This window comes from Centruroides vittatus, unplaced genomic scaffold (assembly GCF_030686945.1).
Source record: "Centruroides vittatus isolate TY-2023 unplaced genomic scaffold, ASM3068694v2 contig_120, whole genome shotgun sequence".
Taxonomy (NCBI): domain Eukaryota; kingdom Metazoa; phylum Arthropoda; class Arachnida; order Scorpiones; family Buthidae; genus Centruroides; species Centruroides vittatus.
In genome coordinates, this window is record NW_027120768.1 from 2,140,950 (window position 1) to 2,157,890 (window position 16,941).

The 16,941-nt window shown below is 33.5% G+C and overlaps 1 protein-coding gene across 1 annotated transcript in view; it reads right to left on the bottom strand.

Annotated features, from left to right (window-relative positions):
• Positions 1 to 16,941, bottom strand: part of ergic53 (protein ERGIC-53) — a 30,285-nt gene that overhangs the window by 13,026 nt on the left and 318 nt on the right. Inside the window, exons 2-4 of the mRNA XM_067281988.1 lie at positions 2,602 to 2,658; positions 2,432 to 2,529; positions 2,246 to 2,353 (exon numbers count right to left, since the gene is read on the bottom strand). Of these exons, the coding sequence (XP_067138089.1) occupies positions 2,246 to 2,353; positions 2,432 to 2,529; positions 2,602 to 2,658 (263 nt within the window). The remainder of the gene's footprint in view (positions 1 to 2,245; positions 2,354 to 2,431; positions 2,530 to 2,601; positions 2,659 to 16,941) is intronic.

Genomic DNA, 16,941 nt, shown 5'->3' on the forward strand with positions numbered 1-16,941 from the left:
CAATTCATGAAAAAACAAGTGTGTGAAAATTTTTTTCACATTTAGGTAAATTTATACCCATTACCTACTGCATTTGCACATTAAAAACACAATTATAACATACCAGACTGTACTTAGAGACGGCCAGTTTTGCATTGCATAACTTTGTCATGTTATTTCAATTCAATTCAATAATGCAGGTTAAATTTTGCATTGCATAACTTTTTCAAAATTCCACAAAAGACAAACTACTAATTTTTTTTAACTCTCTGCTTCGTAGGCATCACAGAAGGCATTTCTTTCATACTTATCATAGGTTCAGCTGTACTCACAATGGGGTAACCAGGTGGCAAGGAATGGTGCCCAAATTATCTGGGACAAACAACTCAAACAAAATGTAAAAATGATTAAAAAAACCAGACTCACTGTTTTCAAAAGTATAATACTGCAAAATTTTAGTCTAACTACTTGTTGCCGATCCCACAAGAAAAACTGTCCCATAGAGCAGCCTTTTTGACTTTGGATCAGATCCATAAAAGACGGATGCATGCAGTATATAGCCTTACAATTACTGCATATATAAAAATTCATAAGAAACCATAATCAGCAAATCCAATTGTAGAGAAGCAAAGCTACAAAGTGGAGAAGCTAGCAAATAGGATAAAAGTAAGGATGATTATCAGTGGATAAGGAAAAGTGTGGACTTGAGGAATAGAACTGAAAGAAATTAAAGGGAGTGAGGAGGACCTTATGATTTTGAGTCCTTGTACCCAAGCATAAACTATGAATTAGCATTCGTGATGCTAGATGAGTTTTTCAAGAGGTTTGGAAGAGAGAAAGTAGCATTAGTTAGTTAAAGACATTATGAAAGAGCCCCATTTCCATTCTGCAGAGAAATATTACACAGAACAAAGGAATGCTAATTGATTTCCAATTGCAGTTGGTGAAAATAGCAGAGAGAAATAACAGAAGTATGGAAGCAGCAGTGTTTCTTCCAGAAAACATTCTCTGGGAGTATTTTTCTTATTGGAGAGAGTGACAAATACAATTGGTCAACCAATTTATTGCTTCTATATACATATATATAATCTTTTGTATGTTTTTACAAAATATATTTTATACCAAGTTATGTGAGGAGGTATTTTTCAATCTCTGGGGAGTAATATTCTTCTGGACTCTTCTGAAATAAACCTGAGAAGCAAGATTAGCTTTTATGTGGGATTTGTGGATGATGATATAATTATATGGAAGAATTACAAAGGAGATAAACTTTATCCCATGCTGGCTCTCCAAAACTTAAAATAGCAATTATCCATATATCTAAAAAGTGAATTTTTTAGATATATCGATAACACAGGTGTACAGTGAATTTTGCATAGGAGTTTATAGAAAAAAAACATTAAAATCCTTCTGATCTGTATGCTTCTCAAAGATCTGCTGCAATACAAATCAGTTAATTCAAAACCTTTATTATAAGAGTAATCTTGTTAAGTTCAGGACAAAAAGATTCAGAAAAGGAGTTGAATTTCCTGCAAGAAATAGTGAGGAACATGGAATATCTAGTCTTTTTTTGACAGTGTCAAAGAGGATAGTGTGAGGAACTGCAAGACATAATTCTCCAGAAAAATTGACTTGTAATTCCTACTATGATCTATTTTGGACAGCAGAAATCAACATCAAAGTACTTAAGTATATAATTTCATTCATATATATATATCTGCTTCCAGCTGTAGAGAACTCATCTGTCAAACAATGCAAAATAACATTTATATATATATAAATGTTATTTTGCATTGTTGACAGATGAGTTCTCTACAGCTGGAAGCAGATTTGTCTGCAAACCAGTACCATAGGAAACTAAGGGGGCTACAGGATAATTAAACATTTTAAAAAATATATTAGTCCTCAACTTAGTAACAAGCTTTTGATTTCATTGCATTAACTTTGGCTATGGCTACTTTTCTTTTACACATGTTAGCTACTAGTATGGTGAATAAGAGAAAAATACCAGCCGAACATCACAACACTGTTCTCTTTGTATCACATTTACATCTTAATTTTTTATGGTGGGTCCAACCCTCATCTCACATTATCGGACAGAGTTTGGCTGCTGCAAACTCTGTTGTATGTTGTTTTCAAGTATGTCTGTGTATGAAAAATGTATTTAAATTCCCTTTGTCTGCCATTAAACATTTCACTTATTGAAAAATAATTAATTAATAGTATAAATTAAATTCAAAACTAGTTATTTACAAGCAATATTTACCTTTCCGTCATTATCAAAGGAATCGAAAAAGATACCCAATCCGTTCCAATTATCGTTACTACCGAATACAGGTCCTTCGACGCCTTTTTTGTCCGTAAACCAAAACGCCTACAAGAGATTTTAAATGTAAATTCAATTTTCCAATAAATTAATTTTATGTTTAATTCTTCATATTGTTTTACTTACGAGACCATCGGCTCCGAGTCTGCCCCGTCCATTCACCCTGAATATCATCTCCACCTCCCACCACTGAAACGTAGTTGCCGATTTGGACCATATCGAACCTAGAAAAGTAATGCACATCCGCATTTATTAACGAATAAAACAGTTTATGACATATTTTTTGTTCAAATTACCTTTTTTGCTTCTTAGGGAAGGAGTAATTCGAACCATTTCCTCACTCGCAATGGCATCTACAAAAGAAACATTTTAACAAATGAATATATTTAAATAATCTCGGACAATCAAAACAACTTGTATGTAAATAAGTGGCCCAGAAATCAGTTAATCATCATAAAGAATAAATTGCAGTCTTCTCATACTCATATGCCTTAATCATATTTTTTTTATCATGTCTCCGTCATTCCATAAAAGAAAACAGTCATTCTGAACTCGGATTATGATTCATATTCACGAGTGTATCCGTAACATACAGAATACAGTTAATTGATTTTTGGGCTGCACTTTATTGCATATATTATAATACAACCAAAGGTATTCTGGAAAATTACAGTTCATTGACAGACATATATGGTTGTCTCCCATTAAGAAAGAAATGCTATCTTCTTTTTAACTTATAATACCAGATTTTACTGAAGAATTTTGTGCTATAAAACTTAATTAACACCTGAAAATTAAACTTTGAAATCTCATTGGGTATGCCAAAAACTAATATATACCGTCGACCAAGAGATAAAGTCATAATTATGCGAGTGACAAATACACACTGCTTGGCCTCACACATTTAAGTTGATCACTCAGGTGGAGTTTGGTGACACGAGAACAGGCTATGCCATACAAAATAAGAAGTGCCAAGTGCCAAACACCAAGTAATTCAGTCAAGTCAATCGTACGAATGCTCAAGATAATGTACGAGAGCATTCGCATGACCAAGACTGAATATGAGAGATAGCATAGCTGTAAGATGCTCATTTGGCACTTACGTAAATCTTCAACATATATATTTCAACAAGGGTAAATTAGAGCTACGTGATTTCAAACAAACTTTAATTTTACATTTTGCGAGGATTCCTACATTAAAAAAAATTTCTCTTCTTTTTAAATTCAAACCTTTTTTAAAAACTTCTTTTGGTGTGGAAATATCTATCATTATGAAGATCGTCCCACGTGGTAATGAAATTGAGTCATTCTTCTTCCCCCAAACAAGAACGGTAAACCAAAAACGCTTGATTGAGTTCTAATGGAAACAGGAACACCAAATTCCCAAAACAATTGGCTAATCTTTCCCAAAATGGATGGCCCAGAAGAGGAGAAACTAAAAAGGAAAGCAAACATTACATCCAAACAACACCAACGTACCTTGAACCTGTTACTGGTGTGTGTTACACGACAGATAAAGTACATCACAAACGTTTTTGAACAGCTTAAAGTTCTTCCTCGAGTGATACACAGAATAACTGATGGAACACAGGATAAATAGAACATGAAGATTTGAAAATTAGATCGGATCCATGTCTCGTGAAATCATTATGTTGGACATGTGCATTCGTGTGGGTAGCCAGTGTTGGCAATTAAAGATCTGTATCCATCAGGATCTGCCAAGCAACTGACAAATTCAGCTCTTCCTTGTGATTGATGCACATGGTGGTGAGGCTAGATTTATAAATGGAAATGGCCTCTAACCATCTCAAGTGTTCACAGTGAGGATGGCCCTTGCTTGGTTAAAGGGCACCTCGATATCAGGATCAGCAGCGTAAACAGCAAGGGCCATGGTACTCCTCATGTGCTGTATGTCTGAGCGGTGTTCTTTATCCTTCATGTAACTCACACCAGTAACAAGTTCAAGGTATGTTGTGAAAAAGCAAAAGAAAAAACAATTGAAAAACTCTGGAGAGTCAGGTGAGTGGTTGGTTGCAGTTTTGTGATGAGAACTTTCTGAGACTCCCTTAATTGTGCCTGCTGTGATCTCCCAAGACTATCTTAATTGTGTCTTCTCAAGGATCTGGAGAACACACTCGAGATTTACCACAGAAAAAAAGGCAAGATCTTCACAGAACACACTCTCACAAGTAGGAAAAATTCTTCTAGTCAAATATTGATATTTAACTAACAACCCAATGGGAAAATAAACTATATTTACGCAATATACATGAGCATTGTCACTTTCTGTCAGATCCACATGACATTAACATTTAAAACAAGATGTGTCAAATATTTCTGTATAGGTTTGCTTAGGCCATCTGCTCAAGCCTGATGTAAACTGTAGATAACAAGCAAACCTCCATTTTTAAAATACTGAAAATTAAGAAAATTAAACAAAGTCTATTTTTAACACCAAACTTTAGCCATTGCAATGCTTTGTTTTATAATTAAACAATTGACTTGCCCTTGTTTTCCTAATTCCAAATTGACGGCTACTTACATGACAAAACAGTTGTTGGGACAGATGTGTAGATAAGACATTCCGTAAGAGAGACTGCATCACTAGTCCATATTCAACTGAACAAATCAAACAGAGATAACATGATTCCGTTTTGGTTTGGCACTGCATCCACTCGAAGACCCATTAAGTCGGGCAAATATTTTTGTTCTAAAATTACGGATCCATCTTGCCACATTCCTTACTTTCCCTTGGCTATGTAACATACCAAGGCAATAACGGATGCGACCATTTTAGCAAGTAAGTAACAGCTGACTCAGAACCAGTTTGGACCCAATAAATTTGACCATCTAATTACAGCAAAGCACTGCATTAGCCAAAGAAAGATATTGAATCGGTATCATTTCCGAACATAAAAGTTCTTCATCAGGTGAAAAAAGGACAACTTATAAAGAAACGTTCGATGGAACAGTTTTCGAAAGAGCTGTGCGAGTGCAACCTCCCAACCAAGACAAGCTATCTGGAGTGTATGCCATCCCGCTGAAAGACCACAGGTGTGACGAAGACTTATGGTACATCGGCTCCACTAAAAGATCGCTAGGAGCGAGAATTAAAGAACATAAAGCAGACATCCGACACCAAAGATGTACAACCGCTTTGGCACGTTACGCCACGGAACCGGATATTCAGCCAAGGTTTGACGAGGCCAGGATCATCCACACCACACCCCTTATACACCATTTGAGATGGATGGAGGCAATTCACATACACAAAACCGCCCATGATAAAAAATGTATTAACAGCAAAGAGGAGTTATCGTTATCCGTCGCATGGCAAATGCTCATATATGACGGATGACATTACAGAAAAATTTCCACTTTCGCCCATGCGCAGAGATGACGACATCCGCACGAGTAGCATTTCGAACTCTCTTCAAAAACTGTTCCATCGAACGTTTTTTTATAAATTGTCCTTTTTTCACCTGATGAAGAACTTTTATGTTCGAAAACGTTTGTGAAACTGGTAATTATATATCATTTCCGAATGTCTAATTAAAGAAAATACAAATAATATCAACAAAAAACATTCTTTAACATGAGCAATTATTTATTGTGACATGGTCACGATGTCAAGCTGCAATTTTCAGTCATTTTAAATTTATTTATATTAAAATATATGCTCTCCACCTCAAATTAGTAGTGTCTTGCTCCTGTACATCATACTTTTCAGTTAGCAATACAGCTGTGCAGGTCATTTAACTCCTTTCGGGGAAAAATTTTTGTATTGAAATAATGTGACATCTGGTTTGCATTGGAAGTTTGTATATAGTTAGTTGGGGCCTCCTGACCCTAATCTTTCCATATCTACTCTTGGCTTTCATCTATCAAACTCTGTTCTCGAGATTAAGAAACAACAAACAAATGGATGACAGTGGGAATTTATAGGTCTTCAATTTTTTTAAATTAAATGTAATAATTCTGAGAGAATAATTAATTAGATAATCAATCTTTTAATGCAACTTAGAGACAGTTTCTTCTACATTATTGCACAATTACAATAACTGCATAAAAAATATTATTTACAGTAAAAAAAATGCAATAATCAATAACATGAGCATTACAATGAATTTTTTTAAAATTAATTACATTGAAGTGTGTCACCAAAGCATCAAACAAGACTTTTTTAAAACAGCAAATGTTATTCTGCAATTTGTTTTCTGTAAATTTTAATAATAAAATTAAAATTTGTGATGTTTAATGAATATAAATATTAAATTTATATGCTAAAACAGGAAGATTGATAGGTAAAAACCAGTTTTTGGTTATTGACAAAGACAATGGATTATTATTCATTTTACGAAATATTATAAGTCTTTCCTCAATTTAGCAATTGGAATTTCCGGTTTCTCGATCCACTTATCAAAGTCTAAGGTAATTGTTATGCACTTCCTCTTAAGAAACATTATCTTGCAAAGCTCGGCTTAGCTATTTGGAAATAATGAGCCAAACCAAAGCTTCAAACCAAGCTGCAAGCAGCAATTCTGGACTCCAGCTATTTGATAAAATGCTAGTTATAAATTACAGTTACTACATTGTAATTGCAGCAAACAAGAAGAGAACAAGCCACAAATGCAAACTCTAAATTCAAAAAATCTACTTTTACGTAGCATAATTTTGTATAAAAAAGTCTCGGTGTCACGCTGCTGTTGACTATAAACCAAATCTTGTTTCTTTTATCTTCATTCTTCTGCATGGAGAAATATATACTGATCTTTAAATACATTCATTTTTGAGTAGAATATAATTATAACAGTTATTTATAAGATACGAGAATATTAAGGCATAATTTAATACAATTAAATGCAAAATGTGACAAAAGAATGCATTTCTTCCTTTTAATACAAATTAATCTCTGATATTTCAATTTTATCAGGAAAAAAACTGAATAAATTCCTATTCTGGTGGTAGAATTGAGGCATCATTCTTTATATTTCACTCAACAGATAGATTGGAGTCACCTTTAAAGGGTGTAACTGCAGCCTACCAAACAGCCTTAATATGATGATGATATACTCTAGCCACTGACAACTTAGCTGGACTAATTACTGCATCTTTAACAGTGAAATTTTAGAAGAATGCCAACATTTTTGATTCAATTAAATTGATCATCCTTGAGCCTGATGGTTTTATTCATTTTGTGACTGAGTATGGCAGCAAGCCATCAAACTGTAAAATGTAGACAAATCTAACTGTTTCTATACTGATAGCAGGTATCGGTGATCCCTGTAGGATTTAAAATATACTATCTTCATGTTCGGGTAATGCAAAAGCAAAGATTTCAGCAGAGGAAAAATTATAACAATGACAATACACATCAAAATATACTAAATTGCTAGTTATAGAACAATAAATTAGTAATTTTGCAATCAATTCTGTAGCAATCTTCTGTCAAATACTTCAATTATAAATACATTTTGAGCCAGATACTAGTTCGTTCCTTCTAAACATCCAAAGTACACTTCCATAATAGAAGTTCAGATATTGACCAGAGTTAAAAATAAAAAGTAAACTGATTTTATATGTTCCATGTTACAACTTTCCCTATTCCATAATAGCAATCAATACATAGAAAAGACCGTACTAAGCCAAATAACATTTGCATGTTTCCATCCTCGTTTGTAAATCTTTTCTATGAAGTTCGATAAAAATATAATAATTAACATTTAAACATCCAAAAACAAGTTATTTTTTATTTGGAATTATGCATAAGTTTCAAATGGAATGTTACTGATATAAATCTTTAACTCTTTCTGCCTGCAAGTAGAAAGGAAATTTTTCATACCTATCACTGTTTCAGTCATGTCTACATGGCTAGGCAGATATATCAGGGTGAAACTCACCTACAAAAATAAAGTCAAAGCCTTTACCCCTCAATCCAGGGTGCCTAGTCTCAAGTTACGTGAGTAGTAACATGAAAATACGACATGGTATTGACTTGTTTGGCAAGACCATGCACTGAAGGAGTTTGTGACATGTGATGCTTCTACTCACGTAACTAGAGACTAGGTGCTTGGACTGCTTAGCAAGTCAAGTGAATAGTAACTCCAATATATTGAGTGTGTCTTGTATTACAAACTCATTCAATAAAAGTTTCTACCCACATGATGCATTCGTGTTGTTATTCGTATAACTTGAAACTAGGCACCAGGTGTAAACAGAACATATTTTTTAAACAATTCATCATAGTTATATTGAAAAAGTTACTAAATTGAATCGGTACTTTTCCACATATGCTCTCGACAATATCAGGTTTGCACTCAATTTTGGCCAACATCTGAACCAGCATGTTAGGAGTCGTGCCATTAATGGCATCTGCGATTCTTGTACGTAGGGCTCTCGCATCTGGCACTTTTATAACATATACACCATACTTGACACATCCACAAAGAAAAAAGTTCAAAGAGATGATGTCTGGTGACTGGGTGGACCAAGAAACAAGACCCCAATGAGCTAGACCACATGAAAGTGGAAGTCTAGATAGCCATCATGCAACAGCAAGCTCTTTCAAGTGAATGCAAATGAAACTTGGGAGTATTGACTGATATTTTCAACACATTTTATTCACAGGACAGTTTAAGACTTGGAATGTTCAAGGAGAACACCCTGTATTATTTTACACCTGTTAATACAGAAATTTTACTAAATGTCACAAAAAACTTTAAATAATATTCAGAAAATACATATTTTTAGCAGAATATGTCATTTTTATTGACTTAAGTACTAAATGCACAAGCTATAAACTGCAGAGAATGTTTCTATGTGTCATAAAACATCTTGCAATAAATAATTTGCGACTTTTATAAAGTCTCAAAAATTATTCAATTGTTTTAACCAATAAAACAACAATTTAAACATTAAAACGTAACTTTAGAAGTAATTTTCTCCAATTTTAAGTTAATTCGACTTGTTAAATTACTCAAAGTTTTCGATTCAAATTATCTTGCAAGCACATTCGTTTTAAAAGGATACTTGCTTAAAAAGAAATAAAGAAGTTAATTAGAAACATCATAAAATATTAAAATTTATGGATTAAAACAGAGTAAATACGTAAATAAATTAAGGCTATAAAATTTTAATGAGTCGAAGGTGATAAAATTAAATATTTATGTAACTACAGCAACACAAATCTGCGACCGCTACAAATCTATTATATTCTTTCGACTGGAAGAATAGGTTTTAATTAACAAAAAATTGAATTTTTTGTTCTTTTGGCATAATTTTAATCATAAATTGTGAAATTTCTTGCATAAAAGTTTGATTTTATGACATTAATATTCAGAAAACAAATTTAAAAGTATACTTTAATACATAATTTTTTTGGAATAATAAAAGATCAGATGTTAGATGCCATATTTCAAGATTATTTCAAGTTCAATTAGGAAAATAAAGAGAGAAAAATATGTTTTGAAGATGATTTTTTTAAAGTATAAATAATGCACAATTAAGATTTCTGTTGCATCACGCTAAGTAAATACTCAAAGCGAAGATATGCAATGTCAAATATTACAAATATTCCCTTTTATAATGATTTATCATTAAAGTTTTATTAACAGATGCTTTTTAAGGACATTTCCTTAACACAAGAGTTTAAGCTTCAAGCCTTGGCAAGCTACAAGAAGTTTAGGTAAAGTTAGTCAAACAATAAGCCAAAAATGCTCCTAATAAATCCTTAATTTTGGCTTCTTTTTATTTAAATACAGTGCCAAGTTTTGTTTATTTCCAAGATAATAGATCTGTTGATGTATTTATGATTATCAGAATGAGAATAAATAAAACAAATGTCTATAACTCATCTTCAGAGATAGGAGTACATTAATTTGAGGTCACTTTCACATGATCCAGGTGTTTGCCCATCCAGGAAAACCCAGGTGTGAAAACTGAATGTGGCACAAGTGAGCAGCATCATGAGGCACAAGACATTTTGCACCACACGGACACAGTAAAACCCTATCTGGACAAAAAATTCACCAGAATCTCCTTGCTATTGGCTCATGGGACTGGCATAGATATTCACCTGTGTCACAATCTATCGGCGCACTGGAGCAAATGCATATCTTCATAACCATTTGCTTCTCTGATCAGTTATATGGGCACCTTCGATTAGCTTCTGCACATGCTCCACAGCATTGTTTTGTCAGTTCTATCAGGCAGTGTGTTAGAAAAGTGACATGGCACATTTCCATGCATACTATCCATTGCAATGGACTTGAAAGAGTGCTCACTTTCAACCAGGAGAGGAGATAATTCTCGGTATCTGGAAAGAATCCAGATGTTGCAGTATTTATTATTCCTTCAATATTGCCATTGATACAAATATTACAATAACAGGCAGTACTTACAATTAGTATTCAAACCTTAGCATCAAAATTAAAAGCATCAATGAAAAAGCAATCTGAGAATGTGTTACATAAAGCAGTCTGCAAATCTCCACATTATTTGATCCTTGGTTTTGAATTAACAAGGGAATGTTTTAAGTTGCATGCAACCCAGATGTTACTCAAGCAGCAAGAGCCTCACGTTACTTCGAGATCAAATTCCAAATTGGATGCGGCAATAGATTCGTCTATTGAATTGGAACTGCCAAAAAAGAAATTGCAAGCAAGTTTTAATTTATGGAAGGTTTGGGAGAGTGTGCAGGAATCCATATCTTACAAAAGTTATTTGTAATTTAACTAGTAAAAATCACTTATTGTATAACAAGACTTTTGCAGGCAATTTCAAAGTACTCCATATGTAAGGCAAACATTCATGTTGCACATGATGTCTCAGAGTCTGCAACCCGCAAAACACAAATTTTTGTTTATGGCACTTACTAGAGACAGTAGACAAAAACACCCGAATGCAGATGGAAGACAAAACTCGAATATTTACTCTATCGATTGGTGTACATCGCATACTTCTCGGATAATAATTAACATAATTACAGTAATTTAAAATGGTAGAATTCTTTTTGGAAGATTATACATAATGAACATATTCATATTATGCAATGCTCTCAAATTAGAGAAGAAGCACACTTCAATTTAACCTTATATTTCTTGGTAATTATATAGCTGACCCCAATGTAACAGATTACAAGATCGCAACACTCAATCACACACCTGAAATCCACAATAACCTCTCTACAAATTGAATTTGGCTTGCTTATTTTATTGAAAAAATAGATAAAAATTTGATATAATGGCAATCATAACTAGTTCTCTCTAATTTAAATGTTAATGTTAATTCAGTTAGTCATGCTCACATCAAGCAATGCAAATTACACAAATCTTTTATTAAACATTCGACAAGTTCTATTTATACATGACAATGAAACAGTTACAAATACATTTAACCTAGTTTCATTCATGCAAATGTCCATACGTTGTAGATAAAAAAAAAAATGAATACAAAGAGGCCGAACGCATAGAGAATTAGATCATATTTAGCAAACTAAAAACCTATTTTTGTCAAATTTTTTTATAGTAGACAAGAAATCTCGTTTTTCCTATCAGCTAAAAAGCCTCCTCTTTGATATGGTATAAACACATTAAGTGCAAATCATATGAAGAATGATTTGCACATTTAATAGTGAGAAAGTTACATAAAATTTCTGCATAATAAATTATTCATATTGATATAAACACAACCGAAAATGTGAGCTAGATCTGTACTTCTCTGACTAGTCAATGTGGCGGATCAGCAATGCTTTTCCAAAAGTGTTGGGCAAACAGTATCTTCACACAAAAATTTATAAATAATGTCTTCTTATTCACTATCACACACTTTAGACTATTAATTACCACCTTTAAATCTCTCTTAATCAAATATACTAGTCTCTCTTTATAATACAACATAATATTATTATGCCACTTCCCACTTCTTCCTTATTTTCTACACTTTATCCTATTCATCACATCATTTTCATCTGTAAATCTTCCATAACTCATTCTCAAAAATTTTATAAAAACCGCTAGGCTGACCCTGGTTTCATAGGTCTTCTCGGTGGATAAAAAAAAAAAGCATCATTCACATCTTACTTCTCCAGTTCTTTCCTTTGAACTAACACTATTATACTAATACACTAACACGAGGACCAAATTTCACTACTATTCTTTTCTCTTCTTTCCTCTTTCTTCCTCTTTACCTGCGGCACTGCCCTTGCGCACTCGCGCAGAGGCAGTGCTGCAGGTGAAGAGGAAGAAAGCATATATCTACTAATTTACTATTGATTATTCCAATGCTACATTAGATAATACGATACAATAAACTGTAAAACAACAAATTGTAAAACTAATCGCACGAAATGTATCCGAATGAGTACTGCAGACTTATAAATTCTACCTTGGCAATATTAAAATATGAAGATAAATATAAAGAGAAGAAATCTCCAAATAAACTCAACTATCCATCACACAGAACTATACACCTGATGAAGCCTGTGTGGTGGCTACTTGCCTTTTACCTATAATCTAAAACTTTATCCTCCTCTTGTGGTAATATCGTCCAACATCCCCGTTTTATTTGTCTCCCCTGCCATATAATATTCTTTTTGGTTTTCCCTAGCTGGCTAAGTGGAGTTTTCCGGGTTTCCTCCTTTCTTACCCCAAATGGGAGCCAGCTCCCCCGAAAGTCCTCCCGGAAGGCTGCTATAACAACTCTCATAGGGTATTGCATTTCTCCCCCATCAAATTTCTCTTCCAAATTTCTGTTGGGCAGTATTATCGCTGGACTGCTCACTGCTGCTTCCTTTCCTCAGCTGCTTTGAGTCATCCAAAATACAGGTTAGGTCTGGTTTGGTTAAAACTGCATACTGCAACTTTCCTATCAAACTTTCTTTCTCCTTAACTTCAAAAAAATCTCGGTAAGTATGATAGCACAAACAAAATATAACACATAACATATAACACGTAAATTATGAGCCCTCACAAGGGACTAGTTTTTCTTATGAGCCCGCCTAGGGACACCATCTACTAACCCACGCAAACCTACCTCTCACATAACACTCTGGGGCCTTTTTATGCTCTCTTTTGAGTGGGAAAGGGCCTAAAACCACAAAGAAAAAAAAAAAAGTATCTTCACACACTATTGGTATGATATAATTATCAGTATTACAACTTTAAATCCAACAATTGTCAGCTGGCAAATGGAGGCTTAATCTAACTACATTCATTAATTAATATGTAAGTTATAGTATCAAGATTCATGAGGCACTTTTCATCACACAACACATTACATTAGATGCTAGTCTCTTATGCAGTTGTATGTTACAATGTTAAAATGTGTGGTGTAAACAATCAATCAATCTTATACAAAACATTGTATTACAATAGTAAATCCACAGACCATGACTTTGAGCAGCACTCTATATCATCTCTATCCAAATATTACTTCAATTCTTACTTTTTTATCATAATTCTCAAGTTTATCAATCAGTTGGTTTAACATATTTTAAAACTATTAGCCTTCTATCTTGATGTTTATGCAAAATTTAGGCATTGTATGCCCATTACATCTAAAAGAGTTTGTCCTATGGCCTAAGGATTTTAATTTGCTTGAATCATCACTTGTTGCATAAAAGACATTGAAGTGCATCATCTGAAAGTGTTCATTTTTTCCCTCGTTATTAGTATAATAAACATGCAATAGAATGAAGTTTCCATCAAACGAGGTGCATATCATACTGCCAGACTAAAATATTGTAGTCATCAATCCAGTAAAATATCACATTACACATAGTAAGATGTTGGATGTATGCACGGTATCCTCAAGCTTGTACTTGAGTAAACAACAGGCAGCACACATGCGTCCTTGACACTTAACGTGTTAAAGAAGTAAATAAGTAGTTAAAAAATATTACAATGTCAATCAGCCATTTAGATTTCGATTGAGAAATTCATTCAAGGTCAAACTGGTCTCGTCTAATTACTATTATACACGACAGATCTGTATGAAAATAGTCTAAACTGCATATTTTTATGCTAAAAATCTCAGAATTGTATTAGTTTGGACACATTACAAGTTTAAAAAATATATTTATATCCATTGATGTATTATATATTAAATTAAAAGCAATTTTAAGACATTAAGTTTTAATTTTCACAATATTTAACATCAAAATATTAAATAATTATCAAAAGGTGCTAATTCTATAGAAATTTTGATATGTTATAACTTTCATCTTAAAATTTAAACTACTTTTATTTGTGTAAAGCAACGTGACACACAGGCGATCTATTGTGGACAATGCCTCAGAGGAGGTTTTTTTATGGGAAACTGGGCCCTATTTAGACATTATCAACGTAAAGAAAACCTAGAAAACTTCCCATAATCAGTCCTTTGGTAAGGCACAAACCCACAACCAACTACCAGCATTTGGTGCTTTTATCCGCTCGGCCACTGGTAGCACGACAAATATATGAATTTTTAATGACTAGAAATGGGTGAGTATTGTGATATAAAGTCAAATCCACTTTTTATTAAAACATTTCATTGATTCTATTTACTGACTGGTAAGTTTTTATGTTTAATTATAAGGACACTAAAAATACAAATGAGAATATAAAGTATAACAAAGAATTCATTTGTATTTTAAATCTGAATCAAAATGCTAGTGGAAATGTATAAAAATTAGTGTTGAGTATCTGGAGTGTAAGCAAATATCCCATTGTAATTGCTATAATTGGACAAATATCTTGATATCAACTCAATTCATTAACTATTATACTGAACTGCTTAATTGGTTAGTGTCATATAGCTAATGTGTTTACTTATATGGCATTAAACAATCATAAGTACAGCAACATACAAATATAAAGAATAAATCACCCACTAAGCATACGAGGCACACGTGTAGGGGTCCCGAAACTGGAAAAAATAATAAGGCAATTTTTCCGATGCAACTGTAACTCATAATTCTATAGCTATAATTAGACATTAGCAGCTTATGATTTAAAATTATGTAGAGGAAGCCCCAAGTCATCTTTGCCTGGAATCCCAAAAGATAATCTATCACTGAAACTAAATGTTTATTTTAAAACAAATGAAGATTTGTCTTAACTTTTTACAATAGAAACTGACAATGATCACATGAATTTTTCCCATTTTAACTGGTAGAATTTAGTAAATATTACTTACTATTTGATCATCAAATATGTGTTAAACATTATTTTCAGTTCTTTTTAATAATATTTCTAGTATTATTCTTACATTCTTTGTTCAATTATTTTCTTAAAAGATGCTAAGGCAAATCACAAGCAACAATATTTCTGAGCATTTTGAGACATTGCAACATCTCGCTATCTCCAAAAAGCGAGCTGTTGCAATGTCTAACATGTTGCTGTCGATTGAAATGGCACATGCGATACCTAAAAATATTGTTGCTCATTATTTACTCGGAGCCTTAGTGTTAAACATTGTACTGATCACGGATGTTTCTAATTTACTTCAATATGCTTGGTTAAACATTGGTAAAATTATGTAAAACTGATATAAATTATAAACAAATTATACAAATATTTTTAAATTATGAATCAGGGTTTATCTTAATACCCTAATATATGGAAAAATGGGAACAATTACATGTCTGAAGGAGACAGTTTGGACTTTATCAGAGCTGTAGACCATACCCAGGGAAGCAAAAAAGTTAAAGGAACCATAATTCCACATGTGACCCTTTGAGAGATACAGCCCCCAAAATCAGGTTGTGATTGAGTCGTGTTATTCCACAAAGACTAACTATTTAGTTCAGGCAACTATTCCAGCTTTGAGTAGCACTCGATGTTATATAGTTTTATGGGATGTGGAGGCTTGCCCCCAAGTGAACACCAAGGGGCAAGTGATAGTGAGCACCGAAACACAAAACTACATGCAGAGCATCAATCAAGGCTCACCATCACTTGTCCGGACCAACGCAGAGCATGGAGAATAGGCAGTACGCCGATATGTGGTAAAAACCGACCTTCAGAGGCAAATATCTTACAAAGGGTAGCATATAAAGGAACGATTCCTTTCACTTTTTTCCCTGTATGAGGGCAGATGGGAAACCCCTTGTTGAGTTCATATCTTACCAAAAAATGACAAAGATCACAGATTTTTAAGCAAATACCCCACTTTACTTGCTAGAATTTGGTAAACATTACCATACACACATGAAATTCCCACAGCAGTGCATCACAGCTTTGCGGAACCTGGACAAATTCAAATCAGAGGGAAATCCCTGGTATTCTCATCCGGCATCTTTTCTCAACCCAACCTCCGTAGAGTTGAATTAGCATTGCACCTGGTTTATAAGAGATCGGTCTGACGCATAGGATAACGCGCCACCAAATATGCATTAAACACTGCACCGATTGCCGCCGTTTCCAATTTAATTCAATATGTTCGGTTACAAGTCACCAAAAACAGAAGAAATTACCTAAACACTTTAAATTATACATCATGATTTATCTTAATACCCTACTGTATGGGATACCGGAAAATCTGGTGAAGATCACGTGGATTTTTATGTAAATATCTATTTAAATGGATAAAGTTTGGTGATGGATGTGATGATGTGGATGTGTACGTAATGATTCGCTATTCAATCTACTCTCATA